The sequence below is a fragment of the Gopherus flavomarginatus genome, chromosome 3, assembly GCF_025201925.1.
Source record: "Gopherus flavomarginatus isolate rGopFla2 chromosome 3, rGopFla2.mat.asm, whole genome shotgun sequence".
NCBI classification, from domain to species: Eukaryota; Metazoa; Chordata; order Testudines; family Testudinidae; genus Gopherus; species Gopherus flavomarginatus.
Window position 1 is genome coordinate 51,980,858 of NC_066619.1, and position 26,488 is coordinate 52,007,345.

The following is a 26,488-nucleotide window of genomic DNA, read 5'->3' on the forward strand; positions in this document are numbered from 1 at the left end:
GTGCATGAGACCCTGTCATTAATATAAAGGGAAGGGTAACAACCCTTATGTGAAATCTCTCCTGGCCGGAGGTCTGGAATCCCCTTACCTGTAAGAGGTTAATCAGTTCAATTAAGCTAGTTAGCACTTGACCAGAAGGACCAATGGGAAAAGAAGATACTTTCAAATCTGAAGGGGGTGGGGGGAGGATTGTTTGTACTCTCTTCGTTTGTGCCCTCTTGGACAGAGAGCGGGACCAGGGCATGAAAAAAATCTCCTGAAAATATACCTAAAATGAGCATCTAAGATTACAAAAATTGTAAGTAAAGCAAGGAAATGTGTTAGATTATCTGTTCTAGCTTGTGAGTTTTCTCTATCCTGAGAGGTAGGTTTGTTCCTGTTTTTTATAACTGTAAAGTTGAGTCCAGAGGGGAGTCCGCTGTGTTTTAAATCTTTTATTACGCTGTAAAGTTACCTTCCATCCTAATTTTGCAGGTGTGATTCTTTTACTTGTTTCTTTTTAATAAAATTCTTCTTTTAAGAACCTGATTGATTTTCAGTGCCCTAAAAAACAGGGATTGGTCTGTACTCACTTTAACCTATTGGTTGGTATATTATTCTCAAGCTTCCCCAGGAAAGATGGTGAAGTGGTTTGCGGGGTTTTTTTTTTTGAGGGGGGAATAAGGCTCCAAGTGGCCCCTCCCTGAATGTTTGCTTAAATCACCTAGTGATGGCAGCAGTACCGTCCAAGGATAAGGAAAGGAATTTGTGTGTTGGGGAAGTTTTAACCTAAGCTGATGGAATATAAGCTTAGGAGGTCTTTCATGCGAGTCTCCACAACTGTACCCCAGAGTTCAGAGTGGGGAGGGAGCCCTGACAGACCTACTCAGAGGTTGGGGTAGAGACTGAACCTCCTCTCCCCCATGGAGGATGATCACTGATCCTCCCCTGGTGGTTCAGTCATCATCCTCATCCCCAGACAAGGTAGTTGGGGGACCCTCAAGGGCCAGCCCGCTGGACAATTTTAAGGAACACCAGGTCCTGCTTCGACGGGTGACTGAGAACTTAGGCCTACAGGTGGAGGAGATGGCCAACCAAGTGGACACCTTGTTCAATATCCTCTCGGCCACTACCCTGGCAGTGCATGATGTGGTCCTGAAAATTGCCAAAGCCCTCTGGAAAACCCCATCTTCCATCCCTTTCATCTCCAAAAGAGCCGAAAGGAAGTACTTCATCCCGACCAAAGGGTTCAAGTACCTTTATACCCATCTACCTCCAGGCTCGCAAGTTGTCTCTGTGGCCAACGAAAAAGACAAGCAGGTGCACATTAGTTCAACTCCCAAAAATAAAGAGGCCAAAAGACTTAACCTTTCTGGGAGAAAAATTTATTCCACTGCCAATTCCGGGTGGTGAACCATCAGGCCCTCTTGGGCAGGTACAAGTTTAATTTATGGGACTCCCTCCATAAGTTTAAGGAGTCCTTCCCACAAAGTCTGGCCCAAGAATTCGGCACCATAGTGGAGGAAAGCAACATGGCAGCTAGGTGCTCCCTCCAAATGGTGTGGGATGCAGTGGACTTGAAGGCTAGGGTGGTTGCGGCGGCAGTGGTCATGAGGCACAGCTCTTGGCTTCAGACCGCCAGCGTTTCGCAAGAAATGCAGACCTTCATCCAGGACCTTCCATTCCTTGGAAATGGTCTCTTCTCCAAACAAACAGATGCGAGGCTGCATGGGTTGAAGGACACTCGGGCCACCCTTCACTCGCTGGGCATGCGTACGCCACAGTCTGCACAGAAGCTTTTTCGGCTGCCCACGCCACGAAGGCCTTGGTGGCCTACAAGGGCCTGCAAGGAGAAAGGATAGACACATGAGCTTTAGTCGTCGCTGCCCTTCCTCCTCCCACTCACCCATGCAGTCCAACCCGGCAAAGCAGCCCAAGGACCAGAAGCACTCATTTTGAAGGTGAGCTCGAGAGTGACACCCCAGTCAATTCCCCAGATCCACCTTATTCTTTCCTCAGCCATCTTCATCCCTACCGTTAGGCACGGTCGCAGGTCACCTGGGACCACTGGGTGCTGGACATAATATCTTAGGGCTATACCCTGCAATTTTTGGGCGCCCCTTCCACCCATCCTTCTTCAGGGACTCTTGTCACGAGCATTGCCTCGTCCAAGAGGGCAAGAACCTCCTGCGCCTGTGGGCAGTGGAGGAGGTTCCTCGGGACGTGAAAGGGAAAGGGTTCTATTCCTGCTACTTTCTAATCCTGAAAGCAAAAGGGGGCCTGTGACCAGGGTCCTAGTGGGGAGCCAGCTGTGGTCACTCAATAAGGGTGAACTGCAAAGAATGGGGCAGCCAAACCCCCAAAATCTGGTGGATATTCCAATACTTAGATTCACCAAGCCAGCATAAAACAGCTTTTTTATTACTTTACTGTTTACTCAGAAGTCCAGATAACACAGGTCCTTTAAAATGGTCCAGCCTCAGGCCTCCATCCAAGTACCCTGTCAAGGTTTTTTCCCCACTTTGAACTTTAGAGTTCAATATGTGGGGACCTGCATGAACACTCCTAAGCTTAATTATTTGCTTAGGTCTGGTACGCTGCCACCAGCCAGAAGTCTGTGTCTGGCACACTTTTTGTTCCCCCAAAACCTTCCCTGGGGAACCCAAGACCCAAACCCCTTGGGTCTTAAAACAAGGAGAAATTAACCATCCCCCTCCTCTTCCCCCCAGACTTTCCCCTCCCTGGGTTGCCTTGGGAAGCTTCACACCGATCCAGACTCCTTGGATCTTAAAACAAGGAGGAATTAACCATCCTCCCGCCTTTCCCCCCACCAATCCCTGGTGAGTTTAGACTCAATCCCTTGGATTCTAAAACAAGGAAAAAATCAATCAGGTTCTTAAAAAGAAAGCTTTTAATTAAAGAAAGAAAAGGTAAAAATTATCTCTGTAAAATCAGGATGGAAAATGCTTTACAGGGTACTCAGATTCATATAGACTAGAGGGACACCCCCCCACCCCACCTGAGATTCAAAGTTACAGCAAACAGAGGTAAAAATCCTTCCAGCAAAAAGACATATTTACAAGTTAAGAAAACAAACATAAGACTAATCCACCTTGCCTAGCTATTACTTACTATTTTGAGACATGAAAGACTGATTCAGAAAGATTGGGAAAGCCTGAGTGTATATCTCGTCCCTCTTAGCCCCAAGAGCGAACAACGAACAAAAGAAAAAGCACAAACAAAGACTTCCCTCCACCAAGATTTGAAAGTATCTTGTCCCCCTATTGGTCCTCAGGTCAGGTGTCAGCCAGGTTTACTGAGCTTAACACTTTACAGGTAAAAGAGACATTAACCCTTAACCATCTGTTTATGACATACCCGCATTAAATAGGATGAAAATTTCTGTAAATCTTATTTCATCATGTAAAAGAAAAGGTTCTACCAATCGCAAAGGATTGGACACATTACCTTCCAGGTCAATGAATGTTTCAGATCTTACATGCTACAGCCAATTCTTATTAACTAAACTAAAATGTATTAAAAAACGAGAGAGAGAGAATGGTTAAAAGATCAATATACATACAGACATGAGTTCATTGAAGTACAGATTCATAGCAGAGATGGTGAGCTTCATAGTTGCAAAGAGTTCTTTTACAATTCAATTCATAGGTCATAGTCCAATGTCCTAATCTCATATTCAGGGCATACCAGCATAACTTGGATCTCATTCTTGTGACTCAAACTTCCCTGATGAAGTCTAAGCAGATCTGAGATGACAGAATCGTGAGCCAAGGATCTTTTATATAATTTCATGTCATTTTTGACAAGTTGTGATTTCCTCGGCGAACAAAAAGTAATTAGGATGACTTTGAAGCGGGTCCATCACTGGTACTTAGCTATACAAATTAACATCAGGCCATTTACTTGTTCCTCCACCATTCACAGTACATTTCAAAGAGAGATGAATACTGAGATATCCTGTGTTTACAATTGATTTAATTGATAATAGAATACAGCGTAGACAGAGACTGTTGATTACATTGTCCACCCTACTTATACATATGTAAATACACAAAAACACAAACATTATCTCCCCACGTCTTTTGAGAGTTATTTATTTTGCAGGATGTTTAATCTTTTCTAACCAGGTGTCACCACGCTATTTCCTAATCCCAAAAGGGGACCTCAGACTCATTCTGGACCTGTGTCGCCGCCTCAACAAGCCTCTTAAAAAGTTGAAGTTTTGCATGGTCTCCCTGGATCCGGAAGATTGGTATGCCGCCCTCGACTTGACAAACGCTTATTCCCATATTCCCAGGTCACAGACGTTTCCTCCGTTTCATAGTGGATGGGCGTCATTTTCAATTCACGGCATTGCCCTTTGGTTTCTCATTGGCCCCCAGGATGTTCACAAAATGTATGTTGTCAGGGGCTGCTTTTCTGAGATGTCTAAGAGTCCAAGTCTTCCCATATCTTGACAACTGGCTCGTCAAGGGCAGGACTTGGGAGCAAGTGCAGAGGACCCTCGATCTGGTGCATTCCACTTGCTGTGACTTGGGCCTGTTAATAAACAAGAAAAAATCCACCTTATTGCCTATCCAGCAAATAGAGTTCATTGGGCTGGTTCTCAATTCCACATGAGCTAGAGCCTTCCTTCCGGAAGCGTGTTTTCAGGCCATGTTGGACCTGATCTCCTATGTGGAGAACCACCTGCTCACCACAGCTCATATCTGCCTGCAGCTGTTGGGCCACATGGCCATGTTTACATATGCGGTCAGTCATGCTTGGCTCCTTCTCCGGCTACATCCCCAACTGGCATGACCTGGACTGGATAGTGAGGGTGCCAAACCACATCCAATCATCCCTGGATTGGTGGTTGGACCCCAGGTTGGTGTTGGAGGGAGTTCCCTTCATGACCCTGTCCCCATCGCTGACCCAGCACCAGGAAAGTCTTGGTGGATCATCTCAGCAGGACCTTCTCTTCTCACCACGAGTGATTGCACCTAGATATTTGCCTAGTTTTACAACAGGCTACATAAAAAGCACTTGCAGAGTCTGTGCAAACTAAAATTTCATGCAGACTATGACTTGTTTATACCACTCTATACACTATACGCTTTCACTTCAAAGGGGTGTGTTGTCCCAAAACATCTCCTGATTACTGTTGTAGGTGATCTATATGGGGCATTCACCGTAGTTACTAAATCCTCAGACACTCCATATTTCCTCAGAACTGGTGTGAGCATCCTTCTGTCCACTTTATTATATGCCTTTTCTAGGTCTGTAAAAACCCAGAAGCTATGCTATTGGTGTGCTAGCAGCTTTTCTATCTCTTATCAGATTACAAACGTGGCATCTATGCTATGACATAATCAAAAGGTTATATTTTTGTATTTGTTGTAAAATTAGAAATATTTCTATTATAGGTGGGGATGGTAGTGACTTATTATTAAGGTGGAAAAATGGTATATGATCATGTAATCAAAGTCAATCTTATAATGCATACGCACAAGGGGGCCAAAATAAAGTTTCACAGGTAGCTTCCTTCATTCTGTCATTTTCTAACTTTTGAGTGCTTGATTTAAAAACACTAACATGAGTGGCTTTATTCTGTGTGTAATTTATAAGTGTAGTATACTCTTTCACTGAGACCATATCTCTGGAATGCATGTTTTTCTCTTTGTGAAGTTACGTTTTATGCATTTTGAAAGAAGAGAAGGGGCAAATACATAATATGGTGCACTCAAAACAATATGGGTACCGGATAAGTTGTGTTTATTGATGGAAATAAACCATTATGCCAAAACAGTAGAATTATGGAATACATCGTTTTTCTGTTTCCTATAAATAGAACTGGAGATAAAACCCAATTGTTCAAGGATCTTACAGACTTCCCTACCATCAGAAAGCAGAAGGATGACATTCAGAATGTGATTTCCCAGATCCAACTTCATCTGCAAGAAATACGACAAATGATAAAGAACCCTTCTGCAGAGTATGTTACAGTATCAGGACAAGAGGTAATACACAAAATGACCTAAGTGATATTTTTATGTGCCTACCAGTGCATGCGAACAAAATAACTTACATTTACCTGAAAGATTAATTAAACCATGTCACTAGATAAAAACAATTCCGGCTGTGAGAAGAAGTCGTTGGGATGCATTGTCGTCTTGTCTTGTTATTTTTAGTAATGTCCTTACCTTACTGCTTTTTTATTTAATTCACCATGGATATTTTGTCTTTGCAGTGTCTCTAGGATTTTGTGGAGGATGGAATTCTTTTTAGTGCAGTTCAGTTTGGTTCATGAATAGTTTGCTTCCCTGAGTGCTCTGCCTCCAGAGACCCTTCTTGTAGGGTGGGGCCCAAAACTGGACACAGTACTCCAGATGAGGTCTCACCAATGCCAAATAGAGGAGAATGATCACATCCCTCGATCTGCTGACAGTGCTCCTACTTACGCAGCCCAAAATGCTGTTACTCTGTAGTTTGAAGCCATTGACCCTTGTCCTTCCATCTGTGGCAAGAGAGAACAACTTTTCCCCATCTTTTTAATGGCAGCCTTTCAAGTATCTGAAGACCGCTATCATGTCCCCCCCTTAATATCCTCTTTCCAGATGAAACATTCCCAGTTCCTTTAGCCTTTGCTCATATGGCTTGAATTCCATCCCTTTGATCATGTTTGTTGCTTGCCTCTGGATCCTTTCCAGTTTCTGTATCAGGCTTGCACAACTCTTAAAGCAGTGAGGGCCATATTACTCCAAAGAAAACAGCTGAAGGCCGAATCCCCTCCTTAGCCTCCCCAAAACCCAACCCCCCCCAGCGCCACCCAGCACCCCCCTCCCGAAACACCCCTGCCCGAAGCGCCGCCCACCCTGTGGAAACAGACTCTCCTTCCCCAGCACTGCCCCACCGAAACAGCGATATTGAACCTCGGTAATATGTTATAGCGGGCCCCTAAGGTAGTATAATTAAGGTAAAAGAAAATGTCTTTTTGCTGGAAGTAGAATAAGATCTTCCCCCCCAACTTTGTAATCAATTTCCCTGTTGAATGAATGAGGCGTGACCGTGGAAGGCAGGCACCTCCAGGCAGCTGCAACCCATGGAGAGGGGATGGGAGCCAGACCAGATGAGTAGAACAGGTCAGCTATTGACTCGTAGCTCATCTCCTCAGCCCTCCCATCCCCTGCTCGCTTCCTAAGCCCCATTCCCCAGCTGCTGGATCACCAGTCCCCCACTCCCCCGCGGCTCACCTGCCCCCCGCCACTGCCCTCCTGCTCGCCTCCTCAGCCCTCCTCCCTCGCCACCAGCTCGCCTGCCCCCCCGCCAATGCCTGCCCGCTCACCTCCTCAGACCCCCACTCCCCAGGCTCACCTGCTCTCTTGCTCGCCTTCTCACCCCCTCACTCCTCCCGGCTCGCATACTCACCCCCCACCATTGCCCTCCCACTCACCTCCTCAGCCCTCTGACCCCCCTGGCCAGTGTTGAGCTGCCAAAATCTTAAAAACTGGTTCCCTCCTCACCCCACAAGTGGGTCATGAGTAGAAAACGCATCATCCTATAGAGAACCACAGGCCAGAAGTTTATAAACCAGGTGCTTAAAGAGTGGCTTCTAAAGCCATACTTCAGAACCTAAGCATGAGACATGATTTTCAGAGGCAGTAGGTGTCCACAACTCCTATTGAGGTAAATTTTGTGGTAATTTCCTCTTGGAATTTAGATAAGCTCCATTTGGCAGATGTATTTTTCCACAACACATGAAGTTACACCCATTTCTATCTAATCTTTTGTTTCCAGACCTCTAATGCAAATCATTTTAGGCACAAAACAGAAGAGAGGGCTGTCCAGTTAGTGATAGCAGCAATGTTTGTTTCATGCAAGGATTAGAAAGTATTTACTGCATCTGGCAATGTTTGCTTCCTGTATGGCATAAGCAGTGCTTCAGCTACTCTTTAATACAATACTGTAAGTGTTTATCTGATTGAGCTAAGAATTAAAGGATGAAAAAGCATTAGCATTCAGTATTTGCTAGGAGATCTTGAAATCTCTACATTCACTTCTTGCTACAAGTGTTAGGAACACAAACTGACTAATCTGGTGATTGTAGGCTGTTTGAGTTCATTAGGTAATAAATATGGACAGAGTATGGGACTTTTGCAGTGCTCCATCATATCAATATATTGAAGTTAATCAGGAGGCAAGCTGTTTAAAAAAGCCATAAAATTACCATACCAGCAACCCTATTGCTGTTAGAAACAGTTTACTCTCTTCACTTTCAAGCCCCTACACAGCGTTGCTCCTACCTGCAGCTATCTCATTATCTAATTAATCTATTTTAGGGATTTTGTAGTGACAATTGTAGTAATCTAAATTCTTCCCACGTAAACAGAGCTATATAGTGTGTCCATAGTAGACTTCATGGAGTATTCTGTTCTTGTTCTTCTTTCCCTGGTTACAGGAAGCTGTGTTTGGACTGATTGCTGGGTTATGTTTGTGAGGTGGGGAAGGTTGGTTATCTAAATCATAGTGGTTATAGTGGAAAAGCTTTATTAAATAGGGGAGTCTTGCAGCATGTCCTAAAGGTGGTCGGACTGTGTATTAATCTAATCTCTGCTGAAAATTCTTCTTAGATGAAGGGATTCAGCTGTAAAAACTCCTCCCTTCTTTCTCAAGTCTATCTCACTTACTGACTTTTTAAAAAATAATTAACATGGGTCACACAATATGTAACAATAAATATTCCACATAATCTTCACTGTTCTAACCTGCTCTTTCCCATTTCTTTCCCTTGACCCATTACTTATTTTTTCTGGGTGTGATAATTTAGTTTCAATTGTAAAGTTTTGGAATTAGTGACCTTGTGTTATTATTTAGAAAATACCATCCCTGGCATAGCATAAATAATAATATACTACTATGAAGTGTAAAAGTCTGTCTCTTTTCAAGAAAGCCCTGACAATCTGGTAGTATTTCATTTAGGTAACAATTGACTAAAAATACCATAGTAGTATGTTCTGGTATCTAATTGTATAGCATACGTTGTTTGTAGGGCTGTCAATCACAGTTAACTCAAGCGACTCACTCAAAACAAATTAACAATTATTAATTGCAATTAATCATGGTTTTAATTGCACTGATAATAAATTACCAATCTAAATTTATTACAAATATTTTTGATGTATTTCTACATTTTCAAATATATTAATTTCAATTGTAATTCAGGGTATGTCTATACTACGGGATTATACCAATTTTACAGAAACCGGTTTTTAAAAACAGATTGTATAAAGTCGAGTGCACGCGGCCACACTAAGCACATTAATTCGTCGGTGTGTGTCCCTGTACCAACGCTGGTGTCTATTTCCGGAGCGTTGCACTGTGGGTAGCTATCCCATAGTTCCCGCAGTCTCCCCCGCCCCTTGGAATTCTGGGTTGAGATCCCAGTGCCTGATGGGGCAAAAAACATTGTCGCTGTTGGTTCTGGGTACAGCCTCACCCCTCCCTCCGTGAAAGCAGCAGACAACCGTTTCGTGCCTTTTTTCCTGGGTGAACTGTGCAAATGCCATAGCACAGCAAGCATGGACCCTGCTGAGCTCAAGACAGCAATCATGGATGTTGTAAACACCTCGCGCATTATCGTGCAGTCTATGCTGAACCAGGACCTGCAAAACCAGGCGAGGAGTAGGCGGCGAGAGTGATGAGGACATGGACGCAGAATTCTCTCAAACTGTGGGCACCTGTGCTTCGGAGATCCTGCTGCTAATGGGGCATGTTCCAGCCATTGAACGCCTATTTTGGGCCTGAGAAACAAGCACAGACTGGTGGGACCGCATAGTTTTGCAGGTTTGGGACGATTCACAGTGGCTGCAAAACTGTCACATGCGTAAGGGCACTTTCATGGAACTTTGTGACTTGCTTTCCCCTGCCCTGAAATACCATAATACCAAGATGAGAGCAGCCCTCACAGCTGAGAAGCGAGTGGCAATAGCCCTCTGGAAGCTTGCAATGCCAGACAGCTACCAGTCAGTCGGGAATCAATTTGGAGTGGGAAAATCTACCGTGGGGGCTGCTGTGATGCAAGTAGCCAAAGCAATCATTAAGCTGGTGCTACGAAAGGTTGTATCTCTGGGAAACGTGCAGGTCATAGTGGATTGCTTTGCTGCAATGGGATTCCCTAAATGTGGTGGGGCGATAGATGGAACTCATATCTCTATCTTGGCACCAGAACACCAGGGCACCCAGTACATAAACCGCAAGGGGTACTTTTCAATGGTGCTGCAAGCACTGGTGGATCACAAGGGACGTTTCATCAACATCCACGTGGGATGGCCAGGAAGGGTTCATGACACTCACGTTATCAGGAACACTACTCTGTTTAAATGGCTGCAGCAAGGAAATTACTTCCCAGACTGGAAAATAACAGCTGGGGATGTTGAAATGCCTGTAGTTATCCTGGGTGACCCAGCCTACCCCCTGATGCCATGGCTCATGAAGCCATACACAGGCAGCCTGGAAAGTGGTCTGGAGCGGTTCAACTGCAGGCTGAGCAAGTGCAGAATGGTGGTAGAATGTGCATTTGGTCATTTAAAGGCTCGCTGGTGCACATTACTGACTCGCTCAGACCTCAGCCAAACCAATGTCCCCTTTGTTATTGCTGCTTGCTGTGTGCTCCACAGTCTCTGTGAGAGTAAGGGGGAGACCTTTATGTCGGGGTGGGAGGCTGAGGCAAATCACTTGGCCGCTGATTACACGCAGTCAGACACCAGGGCGATTAGAAGAGCACATCAGGAAGTGGTGCGCATCAGAGAAGCTTTGAAAATGAGTTTCATCACGGGCCTGGGTATGGTGTGACTGCTGTGTTTGTTTCCCCTTGATAACCCCCCACCCCCCTTGATGGACTCATTCCCTGTAAGCAACCCACCCTCCCCCTTCGATTACAGCTTGCTTAAGGAAATAAAGTCACTATAGTTTAAAAATCATGTATTCTTTATAAAAAGAGGCAGAGAACTGACAAAGTAGCCCAGGTGTGGTTTGGGAGGAGGATAGGAGGGAAGGAAAAGGCCACTAAAAAAATTTCAAAATAATGACAGCCTTTTCGTTGGGCTGTGCACGGGGGTGGAGTGGGCAGGTGCACGGAGCCTCTCCCCATGCATTCTTACACGTCTGGGTGAGGAGGAATGTGGAACATGGTGAGGGTGGTTATACAGGGGCTGTAGCAGCACTCTGTGATCCTGCTGTTGTTCCTGAAGCTTCACCAGATGTCAGAGGATGTCAGTTTGATCACGCAGCAACCCCAGAGTTTCATCCCACCATCGCTGATCTTCCTGCCTACACCTCTGATCTTCCTGGCGCCACCTCTCATCTCGAGCGTAACCTCCTGTCCTCATGTTCACTGGCATCTTTCCTGTAATTTGATACCACGTCCTTCCACTCTTTCAGATGACCTCTTTCATTGCGGGTCACTTCCATGATTTCCGAGAACATTTCGTCTCGCGTCTTTTTTTTTCCGCCGCCTTATCTGAGATAGCCTTCGGGATGGAGTAGGGAGGCTTGAAAAATTTGCAGCTGCATAAGAGAGGGGAAAAAAGGAATAGAAGTATTTAAAAAGATACATTTTACAGGACAATGCTTATACTCTTTCATGGTGAACAACACTATTCACCTTACATAGCATGTGTGATTTCACTACAAGATCGCATTTTGCATCTTAATATTGCGTGCCTGCAGCTCTGGTGTTAGAGATCTCACAGATGCAGGTCCGGGCAGCAGAATTTGGCTTGCATGCGTCCGTGGTAAGCCATTGTCTTTCGGCTTCTGCAGCCTTCATATATCCAGCGCCCTCCTTTGCCAAATAGCAAGCAAAGCCCGTTCAGTGCTGCTTCTTTCGTGTTAACATGCAGCAGCAGAAACCACCCCCTCCTCCAATTCTGTGGGATGATCGCTTTACCCCTCCCCCCACCCCGTGGCTGGTATCATGGAAGATCCTTGCTAAACACCCCCCTCCCCCCCACCCACTGCGTGGCTGGTAGCAGGGAAGATCCCTGCTAGCCAAACGTGAAAAAGCTCAGCGCCAATCACCCCCCCCACCCCGCTTCCCCCTGCTTGGCTACCTGCAAGGAAGGATTTCTTTTAAGCAACAGGCAAACAGCCCAGTAGGAATGGCCATCTCTGTCCCCTTAATTAAATACCTGAGTTTCAACCAGGTTACCATGAACGATATCACTTTCCTGAGGATAACACAGCGAGAGAGAGAACGCATTTTGCTTGAATGCCAGCAAACACTTGGACCATTTGCAGCTAGGCTTTGTCGTGTGATGATACTAGATTACTTGCTACATGCATGGCGTGGTCAAGTGTCCTACCATGGAGGATAGAATAAGGTTGTCCTGCCCAGAAATCTTCTGCAAAGGCTTTTGGAGTACCTCCAGGAGAGCTTCATGGAGATGTCCCTGGAGCATTTCCGCTCCATCCCCAGGCATGTTAAGAGACTTTTCCAGTAACTGTACTGGCCACGAATGCATCCCAAGTCCTCAAGGCAAAGTAATCATTAAAAATGCTTGCTTTTAAACCATGTTTTGTATTTACAAACGTACGCTCACCAGAGGTCACTTCCATGGCTTCATTGTGTGGGATAGTGGCTTGGGAGGGTACTTCCGTCAGGGTGAGAAAAAGCTCCTGGCTGTTGAGGAGAACGGAGTGCTGTGTGCTCTCTGCAAGCTCGTCGTCCTCTTCCTCCTCCTCCTCCTCCTCATCTTCCCCGTCCGCAGAATCCTCAGCCATGGCTGAGATTACCACCCCCACCTCGGAATCCACGGACAGGAGTGAGGTAGTGGTGGCGGATCCCCCTAGAATTACGTGCAGCTCAGCGTAGAAGCGGCATGTTTTCAGCCCTGCCCTGGACCTTCCGTTTGCTTCTTTGGTTTTCTGGTAGGGTTGTCTGAGCTCCTTAACTTTCACACGGCACTGTACTGAGTCCCTGGTGTGGCCTCTCTGCATCATGGCCTTAGAAATTTTTTCAAATGTTTTTTCATTTCGTCTTTTGGAACGGAGTTGTGTTAGCACAGAATTCTCTCCCCATACAGCGATCAGATCTAGTATCTCCTATGTGGTCCATGCTGGAGCTCTTTTTCGATTCTCAGGAGACTGCATTGTTACCTGTGCTGATGAGCTCTGCGTGGTCACCTGTGCTGATGAGCTCTCCATTCTGGCCAAACAGGAAATGAAATTCAAAAGTTTGCGGGGCTTTTCCTGTCTACCTGACCAGTGTATCTAAGTTCAGATGGCTTTCCAGAGCGGTCACAATGGTGCACTGTGGGATACCGCCCGGAGACCAATACCGTCGAATTGCGGCCACACTAACCCTAATCCGACATGGCAATACCGATTTCAGCGCTACTCCCCTCGTCGGGGAGCACTGCAGAAATCGGTTTTATGAACCCTTTATATCGATATAAAGGGCTTCGTTGTGTGGACGGGTGCAGGGTTAAATCGATTTAACTCTGCTAAATTCGATATAAACGCGTAGTGTAGACCAGGCTACGGAATACAAAGTATACAGTGCTCACTTTATTATTTTTGATTACAAATAGTTGCACTGTAAAAAAGATAAAATAAATAGTATTTTTCAATTCACCTCGTACAAGTACTGTAGTGCAATCTCTTTATCATGAAAGTGCAACTTACAAATGTAGAATTTTACATAACTGCACTCCAAACCAAAACAATGTAAAACTTTAGAGCCTACAAGTCTATTCAGTTCTACTTCTTGTTCAGCCAATCGCTAAGACAAACAGGTTTGATGGGAGATAATGCTGCCTCTTCTTTCTTCGTCACCTGAAAGTGAGAACAGACATTCAAATGGCACTGTTGTAGCTGGTGTTGCAAGGTGTTTAAGTGCCAGATATGCTAAACATTCATATACCTCTTCATGCTTCGACTTCTAGGTTGTTCATCTTTTTTTACAGAGCAAATATTTGTAATAAAAATAATGTAAAGGGAACAGTCTACACTTTGTGTTCTTGGTGAGTTTAGGAGTGAAAAGAAGGGAGAGTTGGGTTGGTTGGAGAGGCAAGTGGAATTAATGAAAGGATTTTAAGATGGAAGAGACTAAAGCATGTCTGTATTGTTAGGGGAAAGGGCTATAGGTTAAGAGAAGAGTATGGAAGAAGATGAGAATGGGATGGGTTGGGGTCCCTGGTGCTAGTGAGGAGACTAGAGAAGTACAGATGAGAATCTTCTACAGCTGTGACTGGAGAGGAGGAGGAGAATGTACGGGGGAGAAGGGAGGAAACCCAAGTGTGAGAGAAGGTCACTTCATATATTGTCTATTTTTGTCATGAAAGAAATCAGCAACTTTTTGATTTCAATGAATTGGCATTCTGCAGTGGAAAAACATTCCTTTGAAAAATTTCCAACCAGCTCTAGTTGTCATTGAGTTAAGAGGACACAGCTTCAAGATGTTATACTGAAATGTTCTCTTCTTCCTTTTACTCCCATGCTGTACTTGTCTCCTATGAATTTCTGCACACTCCCTGACTACGCCCTTTAATTCTCAGTTACCATGCCCACAGCAAATATAGCTGCCTCAGTTTCTGACACTTTCCTTATCCCATTACCCACACTAAACCCTGTCTTTTGAATGCATTGCTTCCCCAACTGCTCATTTACCCTGGTGGAAGAGTCCTACTTAGAAAGTAATCTCTTTAAATTGGATTCTGTTTGATATTTCAGGTTTGTGTGAGTGGGAAGATGGTCAAGAGTTCATGAATCCCTGTCAATTGTAGACCTATTACTGAGGGTTTCTAAACACAGTATCCAGTCAGAATAGGGTCATTTGCAGTAGTCAGTCAGAGTAAAGGGCTTGCATAAATCCACTGTATTAAGAGAAATAACTGTGCATGGATTATGCAGGAACTTAGCCTCTGGCTAGTTAATGGCCATCAGATATTCAGAGAAAAGGGATTTGTTTTCTGTATGGGAGAATGGAGTGAGGGGAGAATGAAAAAAAATAACTTGTTTGTGGAGACCCCAGGAATACAGGATGTTTTCTTCAAAATTTCCCCAGTTTGAATATATTTGGGGCTGGGCTGTGTCATCTTAAGCATGTGGACATAGTTTATCATAATTGTGAACTCTACCAGGAGTCAAATAATAATCCTTGCACACACACATTTTTGTATATGAAGAACTTGGTTGTATAGTCTAATAATGACATCTTTAAAATGTAAACATTTTTTATTTATTTTAGTTTCTGATAGAAGTCAAGAATTCACTCTTGTCCTCCGTACCCTCGGATTGGGTTAAGGTTGGTAGGTATGTAAAAATGTCTTTAATTTTTGTTTTCTTCCAGCACATAGACAGAACTATAATATAATTCTTCTTTTATTATTAAAATGTAGATAGTATATATTTTTCTATTTGCCCAATCTGAAACAGTTTTAAAAAGCAATTAATCAAAAAAACCCTTTAATTTATACTGTTATAGTAAAGTCTATAAAATACTGGGAAGTTGAGTTCCTGGAAGAAATGTTTAGCAGGATAGAGCCTTAGCAATAATATTATACTTGACCCTGAAAAAAAACCGAAAAACCCACCTCAGTAGAAATTTGTGTGCAAATTATTTTTCTCAATTTGTTTGCATTCCATAATATATATGCTATGCATATGTGTGTGTATACACATACATGCGCACACAGTACCTATTCACATAATCATGGTGGGTTTTATATTTATTTATTCAGAGCTATAACCGCAGGCATCTAAAGATATGACATTTGTGTATCTGAATGAAGTTATTGTCATTAAATTGTCATTTTACTCTCCTTGCTTGCTTTGTTGATTATGTTACATAAGAATTGCTTTAGCTATTTGGGTGGTGTGTGGGGTTTCTGGTTGATGAGCCGAGAATGGACTGGACGATATAATTGGCTTTTTCCTTCTCTGACTTCTGATGTATTATTTAGATAGTGTGTTTAGCACCTTAAAAATGAAAAATGTAATATGTGATCACAATTACACAGATTAGCAAGGTCACTTAGCACTTGAATGGTCAAGGTAATCAAGAGAGGGATAATAATCTTTAATATTTCCTAACCCAGTAATAGGCGTAATAAGGCATGCTCCCGCTATGTGCTGTTTGGATATTGGTTTATGGAAGAGCAACAATAAGAAAAGTAAATACCAGGGGTTGGCAGCCTTTCAGAAGTGGTGTGCCGAGTCTTCACTTATTCATTCTAATTTAAGGTTTCACGTGCCAGTAGTGCATTTTAACGTTTTTAGAATGTCTCTTTCTATAAGTTTCTAATACGTAATTAAACTATTGTTGTATGTAAAGTAAATACAATTTTTTAAATGTTTAAGAAGCTTCTTTTAAAATTAAATTAAAATACAGAGCCCCCTGGACCGGTGGCCAGGACCTGGGCAGTGTGAGTGCCTCTGAAAATCAGCTCGTGTGCCGCCTTTGGCACGCGTGCCATAGGTTGCCTACCTCTGGTATATACAGTAGCCCATAACTCAGGTCTTAAACAATACATTATAATTACTTAGTAACTTGCAAGATAATGTGCGCTAATGTCAAAAAAGAGATTTTAATTTTTTTAAAAAGTATCCCAAATCAAACCAGCATTCATGCAATGCACAGCCTGTGTTTACTAACTACCAATAAGTCTTCCTCAGTGAGGTCATCATTGTGAAATTCTTTGTTTGTTATAAGTACAATTACTATTAGTCACAACAAGTCAACCATTTGTTCTTTTTTAAAGAAAGTAAACCTCTGTTGCTAAGCAAAATATTGTATGCCATGCTCTTTGACCATTTATATTACATTCTGAAATGTATTTCAAAAGCTTTCTGCACTGATTGCACCATAGTAACCAAGTACTTTACTTACAATAAAGATTATTGGAATCAACAGAGTTCAGCACTACAATAATAGAATATGCATTTTTTTATATCTATTTATTTTCAAGGATCACCGAGAATAAGAAAACTAGTCTAATTTTCCACATTGATGGCATAATTGATTGCTTAGTAACCTTGATTTCCTATTTGGCTTTTTTCTCTTCTAGCACAAAAGCTGTCAGCCGTTTCCACTCTCCTTTTATTGTAGAAAATTACAGACATCTGAATCAGCTACGGGAGCAGCTAGTCCTTGACTGCAATGCTGAATGGCTAAATTTTTTAGAGTGAGTTTACAATGAAAAGTAGAATCTGATGGGTTCTTAGTTTTTGGCTTGTTTTGGGTTTTTGTTTTTCTAGCTATGAAAGCAAGAGAAGAAAATGTTTCTCAAAATGAAAAGAAATTGCTGATTAGATTTCTTGTAGGCTGCCTTATGAGAAACTAAACTAAAAGATGGTCCTAAATTTAAAGCTGTTAAAATAAGGTTTTGTAAAACCTAAGACGAACAGGAATGTTTCCTCAGTATATTAAGTTCCAATGAAATCAGTTTTTAAACAAATCAGATACTGGGGAGCTATGTTTAAACCTAAATATTGTAGTATTAAGGATCTGAAAGGCAACTGTTTTAAAAAGAAAGTGAAACTGACTTTAGTGATTTTATTGTTCAAATTCAAAGAAACTGAAAAAGAAAACAAAGGTCATCCACTGTAACAAGCATATTGAATTTTTAATATTTTTTCACTTTTAATAGTCATAAATGTTTTTAGTGACATAGGTAAAGACATTTGTAATGTAAGATTTTTAAGCTGACTGTCCTTTTAAGACATTATAGTATATTAAAATACTGTCTGAGTTCATCATTAAGTGTTTAATTATTGAAGAATTAAGGCATAATTTGCTGTAACATATAATAATACTGATGCATTTCTGTGTTGAGGATGTTCAGAATATCCACAGTCAGTATCTCAGATAATTGTTCAGATTCTCTGCAGGCATACGTCTTGGATTTTAACCATCTTATTATCTGTAACTTTGCTTTCATTAGAAACATTATTTCTGTAATACTACCCCTCACTACTTGCATATGATGGAAGTTTTATATCTAGGCAGAGTTTACTCAAATTGTTCTTTGTTTATCAAAAGTGGGCTTTGAATTTCATAGCAGTTTAAAATAGGGCTGTCAAGCAATTAAAAAAATTAATTGCACGATTAATTGCACTGTTGAACAATAACAGAATACCTTTTGGATGTTTTCTACATTTTCAATTATAACGCAGAATACAAAATGTACAGTGCTCTCCTTATGTTTATTTTTGATGGCAAGTATTTGCACTGTAAAAAAAACAACAACAAAAGGAACAGTATTTTTCAATTCAGCAAATACAGATACTGTAGTGCAATCTGCTTATCATGGAAGTTGAACTTACAAATGTAGAATTATGTACAAACAAAAGAGCATATGAAAATAAAACAATGTACAATTTTAGAGCCTGCAAGTCTACTCCGTCCTACTTATTGTTCAGCCAATTGCTCAGACAAACAAGTGTGTTTCCATTTGCAGAAGATAGTGCTGCCTGCTTTTTTTTTGTTTTGTTATATAACTGCATTCAAAAACAAAGCAATGTAAAACTTCAGAACCTACAAGTCCACTCAGTTCTACTTCTTGTTCAGCCAATCGCTAAGACAAATAGGTTTGATGGGAGATAATGCTACCTGCTTCTTACTTACAGTCACATGGCACTGTTATAGCCAGCATCGCAAGGTATTTATGTGCCAGATGCGCTAGAGATTCATGTCTCTTCATGCTTCAACCAACATTCCAGGGGATATGCGTCCATGCTGATGACAGGTTCTGCTCGAAAACAATCCAAAGCAGTGTTTATTTTCATCATCTGAGTCAGATGCCACTAGCAGAAGGTTGATTTTCTTTTTTGGTGGTTTGGGTTCTGTAGTTTTTGCATCAGAGTGTTTCTCTTTTAAGACTTCTGAAAGCATGCTCCATAGCTCATCCCTCTCAGATTTTGAAGGGCACTTCAGATTCTTAAACCTTGGGTGGAGTGCTGTAGCTATCTTTAGAAATCTCACATTGGTACCTTCTTTGCATTTTGTCAAATCAGCAGTGAAAGTGTTCTTAAAATCTACATCATGTGCTGGGTCATAATCCGAGACTGCTATAATATGAAATATATGGCAGAATGCGGGTAAAGCAGAGCAGGGGATATACAGTTATCCCGCAAGAAGTAAGTCACACATTTAACACATTCTTTTCTTAGCAAGCATCATAAGCATGTCCACTGGAATGGTGGCTGAAGCATGAAGGGGCACATGAATGTTTAGCATATACAAAAGTGTCTTGCAAATGCCTATTCTCCCTTTCTGGTGATGTAAATAAGAAGATGGCAGTATTATCTTCTCTAAATGTGAACAAACTTGTTTGTCTTAGCGATTGGCTGAACAAGAAGTAGGACTGAGTGGACTGGCAGGTGCTGAAGTTTTGCATTGTTTAGTTTTTTGAGTGCAGTTATGTAACAAAATAAAATCTACGTTTGTAAGTTTCACAACAAAGGGATTGCATTACAGTACTTATATCAGGTGAATTGAAAATTACTATTTCTTTTGTTTATCATTTTTACAGTGCAAATATTTGAATAAAAAACTTGGATTTCAGTTGCAACACAGAATAGAATATATATGAAAATATAAAAAAATCCAAAATATTTAATAAATTTTAATTGATATTCTATTGTTTAACAGCGCAATTAAAGCTGCGATTAATTGTGATTAACTTTTTAATCGTGATTAATTTTTTTGATTAAATCATGTGAGTTAACTGCGATTAATTGACAGCCCTAGTTTAAAAGTTATTCTTCCAACTTTTTGGCTTAAACCTCTTTGGACAGTGATTGGATTCACATCCTTTTTGCCTTAAGCCTCTTAACTTTGGTTTTCATCTGTGGAGTTTAGATAGTTTCTTTTATGATCCGTTTTTAATTTTTTGAGTTCCACGTTGGTGAATTTCCCACTAATTGTTGCTAGAGCAGTATAGAGATGGGAAAATCAGAGTTACTCTGTTTTGTATTTCCCTTATATTTCCAACTTTAAAAGTAGAACTGTAGATAATTAATTTACAGTAGGAAAATTTAAAGGTAACAGGAAAGGGCAGAAATGTATTAAGTCTAAGGGAGTGAGTCTACTGAAAACTTTGTCTTTTTGCCTCTGTTAACTTCACACGTGTTGAAGGAACTGTACTCAGAAAGGGAAATGAAATTATGAACTTTCCATGGTGAAGAGCCTCGTTTTGTAAGAGACTCTGGAGAGCTCCTGTGTCAGGGCACTTTTTTTATTTTTTTCTTACGATAACTTACAGTTGAAATGAGTGACAGAGTTCAGTCAGCCACTGTGATAAACAGGAACGTTTTTGTAGAGTCCATTAGGCAACAGGGATCAGCTGCAGATCCTTTATATACTAGCTAATTAATTTCATTTTGCCTTCCTTTTAATGTGCAGAAAAAATACCGGGTTACACTATGAATATGAAGTTCGTCATGATTAAGATTGAGTTATCAAATTTAAGTTTGACATACTGCTGGGAGATTTGATTTTAGTGCAATTTTAATACCATAAGAGCCCTGTGAGAGCCACACAAAGGCTATGTTTTGACAATACATGTGGATTCATATGAAATTATTTAATTAATTAATTAATTCATTATTTCCTCCCTTCTATACATATATAGTCATTTTAGTGAATATTATCACTCTGTGTTGAAGGCGGTTAATCACCTAGCAACTGTTGACTGCATTTTCTCATTGGCCAAGGTTGCTAAACAAGGAGCCTATTGCAGGTAATCAGTTTTAAACTGTTGTTTGTTGATTTAAAAGGAAGAATGTTAAAATACGCTTTGATCTGACATACTTAGAACAGTAAAATGTACTGATAAATATGTTGCTGGGCTATAAGTTTCAGCATTGTTTTACAAACGAAGGCTAAGGCATGGTCTCAACCCTGATGAGTTTACCATCTAAATTACATAACGCAAAGACAAAAAAGTTTTTAGAAAGACTTGTGTTTTATCAACAACAATTTACTCATACATGCATAGTTCCGTTGTCTTCAAATAAATTGTTCACAGTGTGTCAAATTAAACTTGTTTAAATCTGTGTAGGGATTGGGGCCAAAGCTTTATGCTTCAAGGGAGTAGGTCCTGAAATGTCTGCAATGCTGATCAATTTTCAGTCTCTTTCAATTTAGTAGTCCTCTTCTGACATACCAAATAACACCTCTGCTAAAGATTTCAGTATTGGTGTAAAGCAGTGTTCCTGCAAATCTTTTATATCCATGTGCAGAATGAATTTTGTTTGTGCACCAATATGGAGGCGGTATGCGGCAGGGGTGTAGCCGAGGAGTTTGGGAGGGGGCTCAGGGCTGGGGTAGAGGGCTGGGGTGTGGGCTCTGGAGTGGGCCAGGATGAGGGGTTTGGGGTATGGGAGAGGGCAGAGGGTAGGGCTTGGGGTGCAGGGAGGTGAGGGCTCTGGCTGGGGGTGCAGGCTCTGAGATGGGACCAGGGATGAGGGGTTTGTGGGGTGAAAGGGGCCTCAGGGCTGGGGCAGAGGGTTAGGTGTGGGGTGAGGGCTCCAGCTGGCAGTGTGGGCTCTGGGGTGGGGCTGGGGATGAGAAATTTGGAGTGCAAGCTGCCCTGGGGTTACGATCAGAGGACTCCACCCAGCCCTCTCCCTGCTGGCAGCAGCTCTGGGGCTGAGGCCAGAGGAGTCCTCCCAGCCCTCTCCCCACCTACAGCAGTCCTGGGGCCGGGGCCCTCTCCCCGCTGGCAGGAGCTCCTGGACCAGGGAAGAGGCCAACAGCAGCCCTGGCCTGCATGCCCCAACTTGCTCCCCTCCCCACCAGGCCCCTGTTGTTGCACTCCTGTGAACCCCTTTATAGCCTACTGCACAGCTTAGAGGGAACTTAGGTGTAAAGCTGAGTAAATATGAAGAGAGAGAATTCTGTTAACTTGTTCTTATAATTCTTATAACTCTTATTGTTCTGTTTTATTATATTTAGAATACAAAAAAAATTGATCTCTCTCTTTTTAGTACTAACATTTCTATTAAAAAAAAATTTGCAGATGACGATTTCCACAGATTATATGAGAGCTTTGAGTGTTCCAAACTATTAGTCCTAATATTTATCAGCCCACAAATTTTTCCTTCTATTGATGGCTTATGATTTGTATACCCACATAAAACTTTTCTCAAATGCCTTTCCTATGCAGAAGTACGTACAAAGCTTAGTGAAAACAACTAACAGTAAAACAAAAATGTATTTAGCTAAATAATTTTCTGTTACATAATTTAACTTGAATTCCAAAATATTTTAAACATATTCTACAGTTAGAATTCGGTATACGTTTGAAATCATTTCCATAGACTACTTTCCCTAGTCATACTGAAGGAATAAATAATAATGCTATTGTGAGATATCGTAACAGTTGGATATATTAAACAATTAAAATATATTTTACTTAATATTATTAAACTGCAATAAATTATAGGTAAATGGATAAACCGTGAGCTGGCTTCACCTGCAAGCTATCACAAAATTGCTTTAGGAAAAAGAGCCCTTTGTATTTAAATGTGTGTCGTGTAAGTGAAGTGAACTCTCTCTAATGTTGATCACTTTTGGACCTTTGAGAACTTTGCTTATCTTGGTCAAGGTCTACAGAGAATTGGTATCTTACTCCTGTATACTCAGATGAGAAAACAAACTAAGATCTGATTAATTCACTGTGGGGACTTTAAATAATTCATCAAATATTAAACAGTGGCTAGAGCTTTTAAACTGGCAGGGAGCAGGCCTATCAGTTAAGCTTCAGAAGGAATTACTACAATTCTCTAATGTGTTAACCCACAGGGAGATGTCAATAATTAATTTTTGAGAGCTACTGAAAGAAAGTTTGGAATTCGGACCTTCACATTAACTCACTTTACTATTTCTGAGTTTGAATATTTTGGATATAATGTCTATCTTGTGTTTCTATATCAATTTTCACAAACTGTAAATTTGCAGAATTTTAAGAAATTTTAGTATAGAGATACTTGATTGCATTCCACTGTAAATTATTTAATTTTAAAAAACTTCAATGAATGACTAGAAAAATAGAGAGTGAATTAATTTTTCTAAAATATTGTGTCATAATAGCACAGTCACTTACTATTTGTTAGGCAGATTTACTTTTTTAAAATTTAAAATTTTTACAATTATTTGAAAATACATTGTCAAGCTATGAGTCAGCATTTATGAATAATCCCTAGGATCTACAACCCATCCTGGACAATGATCCCACACTTTCACAGGCCTTGGGTGGCAGGCCAGTCCTTGCCCACAGACAACCTGCCAACCTGAAACATATTCTCACCAGTAACTGCATTCCGCACCATAATAACTCTAGCTCAGGAACCAATCCATGCAACAAACCTCGATGGCAACTCTGCCCACATATCTACACCAGCGACACCATCACAGGACCTAACCAGATCAGCCACACCATCACTGGTTCATTCACCTGTACATCCACCAATGTAATATACGCCATCATATGCCAGCAATGCCCCTCTGCTATGTACATCGGCCAAACTGGACAGTCTCTACGGAAAAGGATAAATGGACACAAATCAGACATTAGGAATGGCAATATACAAAAACCTGTAGGAGAGCACTTCAACCTCCCTGCCACACTATAGCAGACCTTAAGGTGGCCATCCTGCAGCAAAAAAAACTTCAGGACCAGACTTCAAAGAGAAACTGCTGAGCTTCAGTTCATCTGCAAATTTGACACCATCAGCTCAGGATTGAACAAAGACTGTGAATGGCTTGCCAATTACAGAACCAGTTTCTCCTCTCTTGGTTTTCACACCTCAACTGCTAGAACAGGGCCTCATCCTCCCTGATTGAACTGACCTCGTTATCTCTAGCTTGCTTGCTAGCATATATATACCTGCCCCTGGAAATTTCCATTACATGCATCTGAGGAAGTGGGTATTCACCCACAAAAGCTCATGCTCCAAAACATCTGTTAGTCTATAAGGTGCCACAGGATTCTTTGCTGCTTTTACAGATCCAGACTAACACGGCTACCCCTCTGACACCTAATAAAGTTTGCGGATGACACAAAGCTGGGGGGTATTGCTAACACGGAGAAGGACAGGGATACTATTCAGGAAGATCTGGACCACCTTGTAAACTGGAGTAATAGTAATAGGATGAAATACAATAGTGAAAAGTGCAAGGTCATGCACTTAGGGATTAATAATAAGAATTTTAGATATACGTTGGGGACGCATCAGTTGGAAGCGACAGATGAGGAGAAGGACCTTGGGGTATTGGTTGATAGCAGGATGACTATGAGCCGCCAATGTGATACGGCTGTTAAAAAAGCAAATGCGATTTTAGGATGCATCAGGCGAGGTATTTCCAGCAAGGATAAGGAGGTGTTAGTACCGTTATATAAGGCGCTGGTGAGACTCCATCTGGAATATTGTGTGCAGTTCTGGTGTCGCATGTTCAAGAAGGATGAATTCAAACTGGAACAGGTCCAGAGATTGGCTACTAGGATGATCCGAGGAATGGAAAACCTGCCTTATGAAAGGAGACTCAAAGAGCTTGGCTTGTTTAGCCTGGCCAAAAGAAGGCTGCGGGGGGATATGCTTGCTGTATATAAATATATCAGGGGGGTTAACGTTAGGGAGGGAGAGGAATTATTTAAGTTTAGTACTAATGTAGGCACGAGGACGAATGGGTACAAACTGGATATTAGGAAGTTTAGACTTGAAATTAGACGAAGGTTTCTAACCATTAGGGGAGTGAAGTTCTGGAACAGCCTTCCGAGGGAAGTAGTGGGGGCAAAAGACTTATCTGGCTTTAAGACAAAGCTTGATAAGTATATGGAGGGGATGTTATGATAGGATAGTTTAATTTCGGCAATTGATCTTGGATTATCACCAGATAAGTCTGCTCAGTGGTCTGCGGGGAGATGTTGGATGGGATGGGAACTGAGTTACTGCAGAGAATTCCTTCTTGGGTGCTGGCTTGAGTCTTGCCCACATGCTTAGGGTTTAGCTGATCGCCATATTTGGGGTCGGGAAGGAATTTTCCTCCAGGGCAGATTGGCAGGGGCCCTGGAGGTTTTTCGCCTTCCCCTGCAGCGTGGGGGCATGGGTCGCTTGCTGGTGGATTCTCTGCAGCTTGAGGTCTTCAAACCAATTTTGAGGATTTCAATAACTCAGTCCTGGGTTAGGGGTTGTTATAAAAGTGGATGGGTAGGGTTCTGTGGCCTGCCTTGTGCAGGAGGTCAGACTAGATGATCATATTGGTCCCTTCTGACCTATGAGTCTATGAATGTCCTTTCTCCTACGACTACAGAGGTGTTAATTGCTCACTTCACCTTGAGTGGTCTTTTACAGTGTTAACTCCTTATGCTAAACCAGGGATTGGCAACTTTTGGCAAGCGGTTTGTTTTGGACTGTTTGTTTACTTGCAATGTCCACAGGTTTGGCTGACTGCGGCTCCCACTGGCCGCTTCGTCTCTCCAGGCCAATGGAGGCTGTGGGAAGCGGTGCGGGACAAAAGATGTGGTGGCTGCGGCTTCCCGCAGCCCCCATTGGCCTGCAGTGGTGAACTTGTGGACGCGACAGGTAAACAAACTAGCCCAGCCCGCTAGGGGGCTTACCCTCGTGGGCCGCATGCCAGACGTTGCCGATCCCTGTGCTAAACAATCTGTTCTACCTTGTATTTAGCTGTGACACCCTGAGGGCAAGTCTACACTACAAAATTAAATCAATTTAAGTTAGATCGAGTTACAGCCACCACAGGAATTAAATTGTCTCTTCGTGTCCACGCTATGCTCCTTCCCTTGGTGCAGATATTTATCAGGTGCAGTTGCACTGACTTAAGTCGGGCATTGTGGGGCACTGACAACCGGAGCCTCATCATAGAATATTAGGGTTGGAAGAGATCTCAGGAGGTCATTTAGTCCAGGGGGGTCAGACTAGATGATCATAATGGTCCTTTCTGACCTTAAAGTCTATGAGTCCAATCCCCTGCTCAAAGCAGAATCAACGCCAACAAAATCCTCCCAGCCCAGGCTTTGTCAAGCCGGGCCTTAAAAACCTCTAAGGATGGAGATTCCACCACCTCCCTAGGTAACCCATTCCAGTGCTTCACCACCCTCCTAGTGAAATAGTGTTTCCTAATATCCAACCTAGACCTCCCTCACTGTAGCTTGATACCACTGCTTGTTCTGTCAGCTACCACTAATGAGAACAACCAAGCTCCATCCTTTTTGGACCCCCCCTTCTGGTAGTTGAAGGCTGCTATCAAATCCCCCCTCACTTTTCTCTTCTGCAGACTAAATAACCCCAGTTCCCTCAGCCTCTCCTCATAAGTCATGTGCCTCAGCCCCCTAATCATTTTCGTTGCCCTCCGCTGGCCTCTCTCCAATTTGTCCACATCCCTTCTGTAGTGGGAGGGACCAAAACTGGATGCAATACTCCACGTGTGGCCTCACCAGTGCTGAATAGAAGGGAATAATCACTTCCTTTGATCTGCTGGCAGTGC

General features: G+C 42.2%; 2 protein-coding genes across 3 annotated transcripts in view; both read left to right on the forward strand.

Annotated features, from left to right (window-relative positions):
• Nucleotides 1-26,488, forward strand: part of FAM151B (family with sequence similarity 151 member B) — a 310,696-nt gene that overhangs the window by 255,359 nt on the left and 28,849 nt on the right. The window lies entirely within an intron of this gene.
• Nucleotides 1-26,488, forward strand: part of MSH3 (mutS homolog 3) — a 187,274-nt gene that overhangs the window by 96,151 nt on the left and 64,635 nt on the right. The window contains exons 15-18 of the mRNA XM_050946154.1: nucleotides 5,831-5,999; nucleotides 15,227-15,291; nucleotides 17,046-17,162; nucleotides 20,613-20,720. Of these exons, the coding sequence (XP_050802111.1) occupies nucleotides 5,831-5,999; nucleotides 15,227-15,291; nucleotides 17,046-17,162; nucleotides 20,613-20,720 (459 nt within the window). The remainder of the gene's footprint in view (nucleotides 1-5,830; nucleotides 6,000-15,226; nucleotides 15,292-17,045; nucleotides 17,163-20,612; nucleotides 20,721-26,488) is intronic.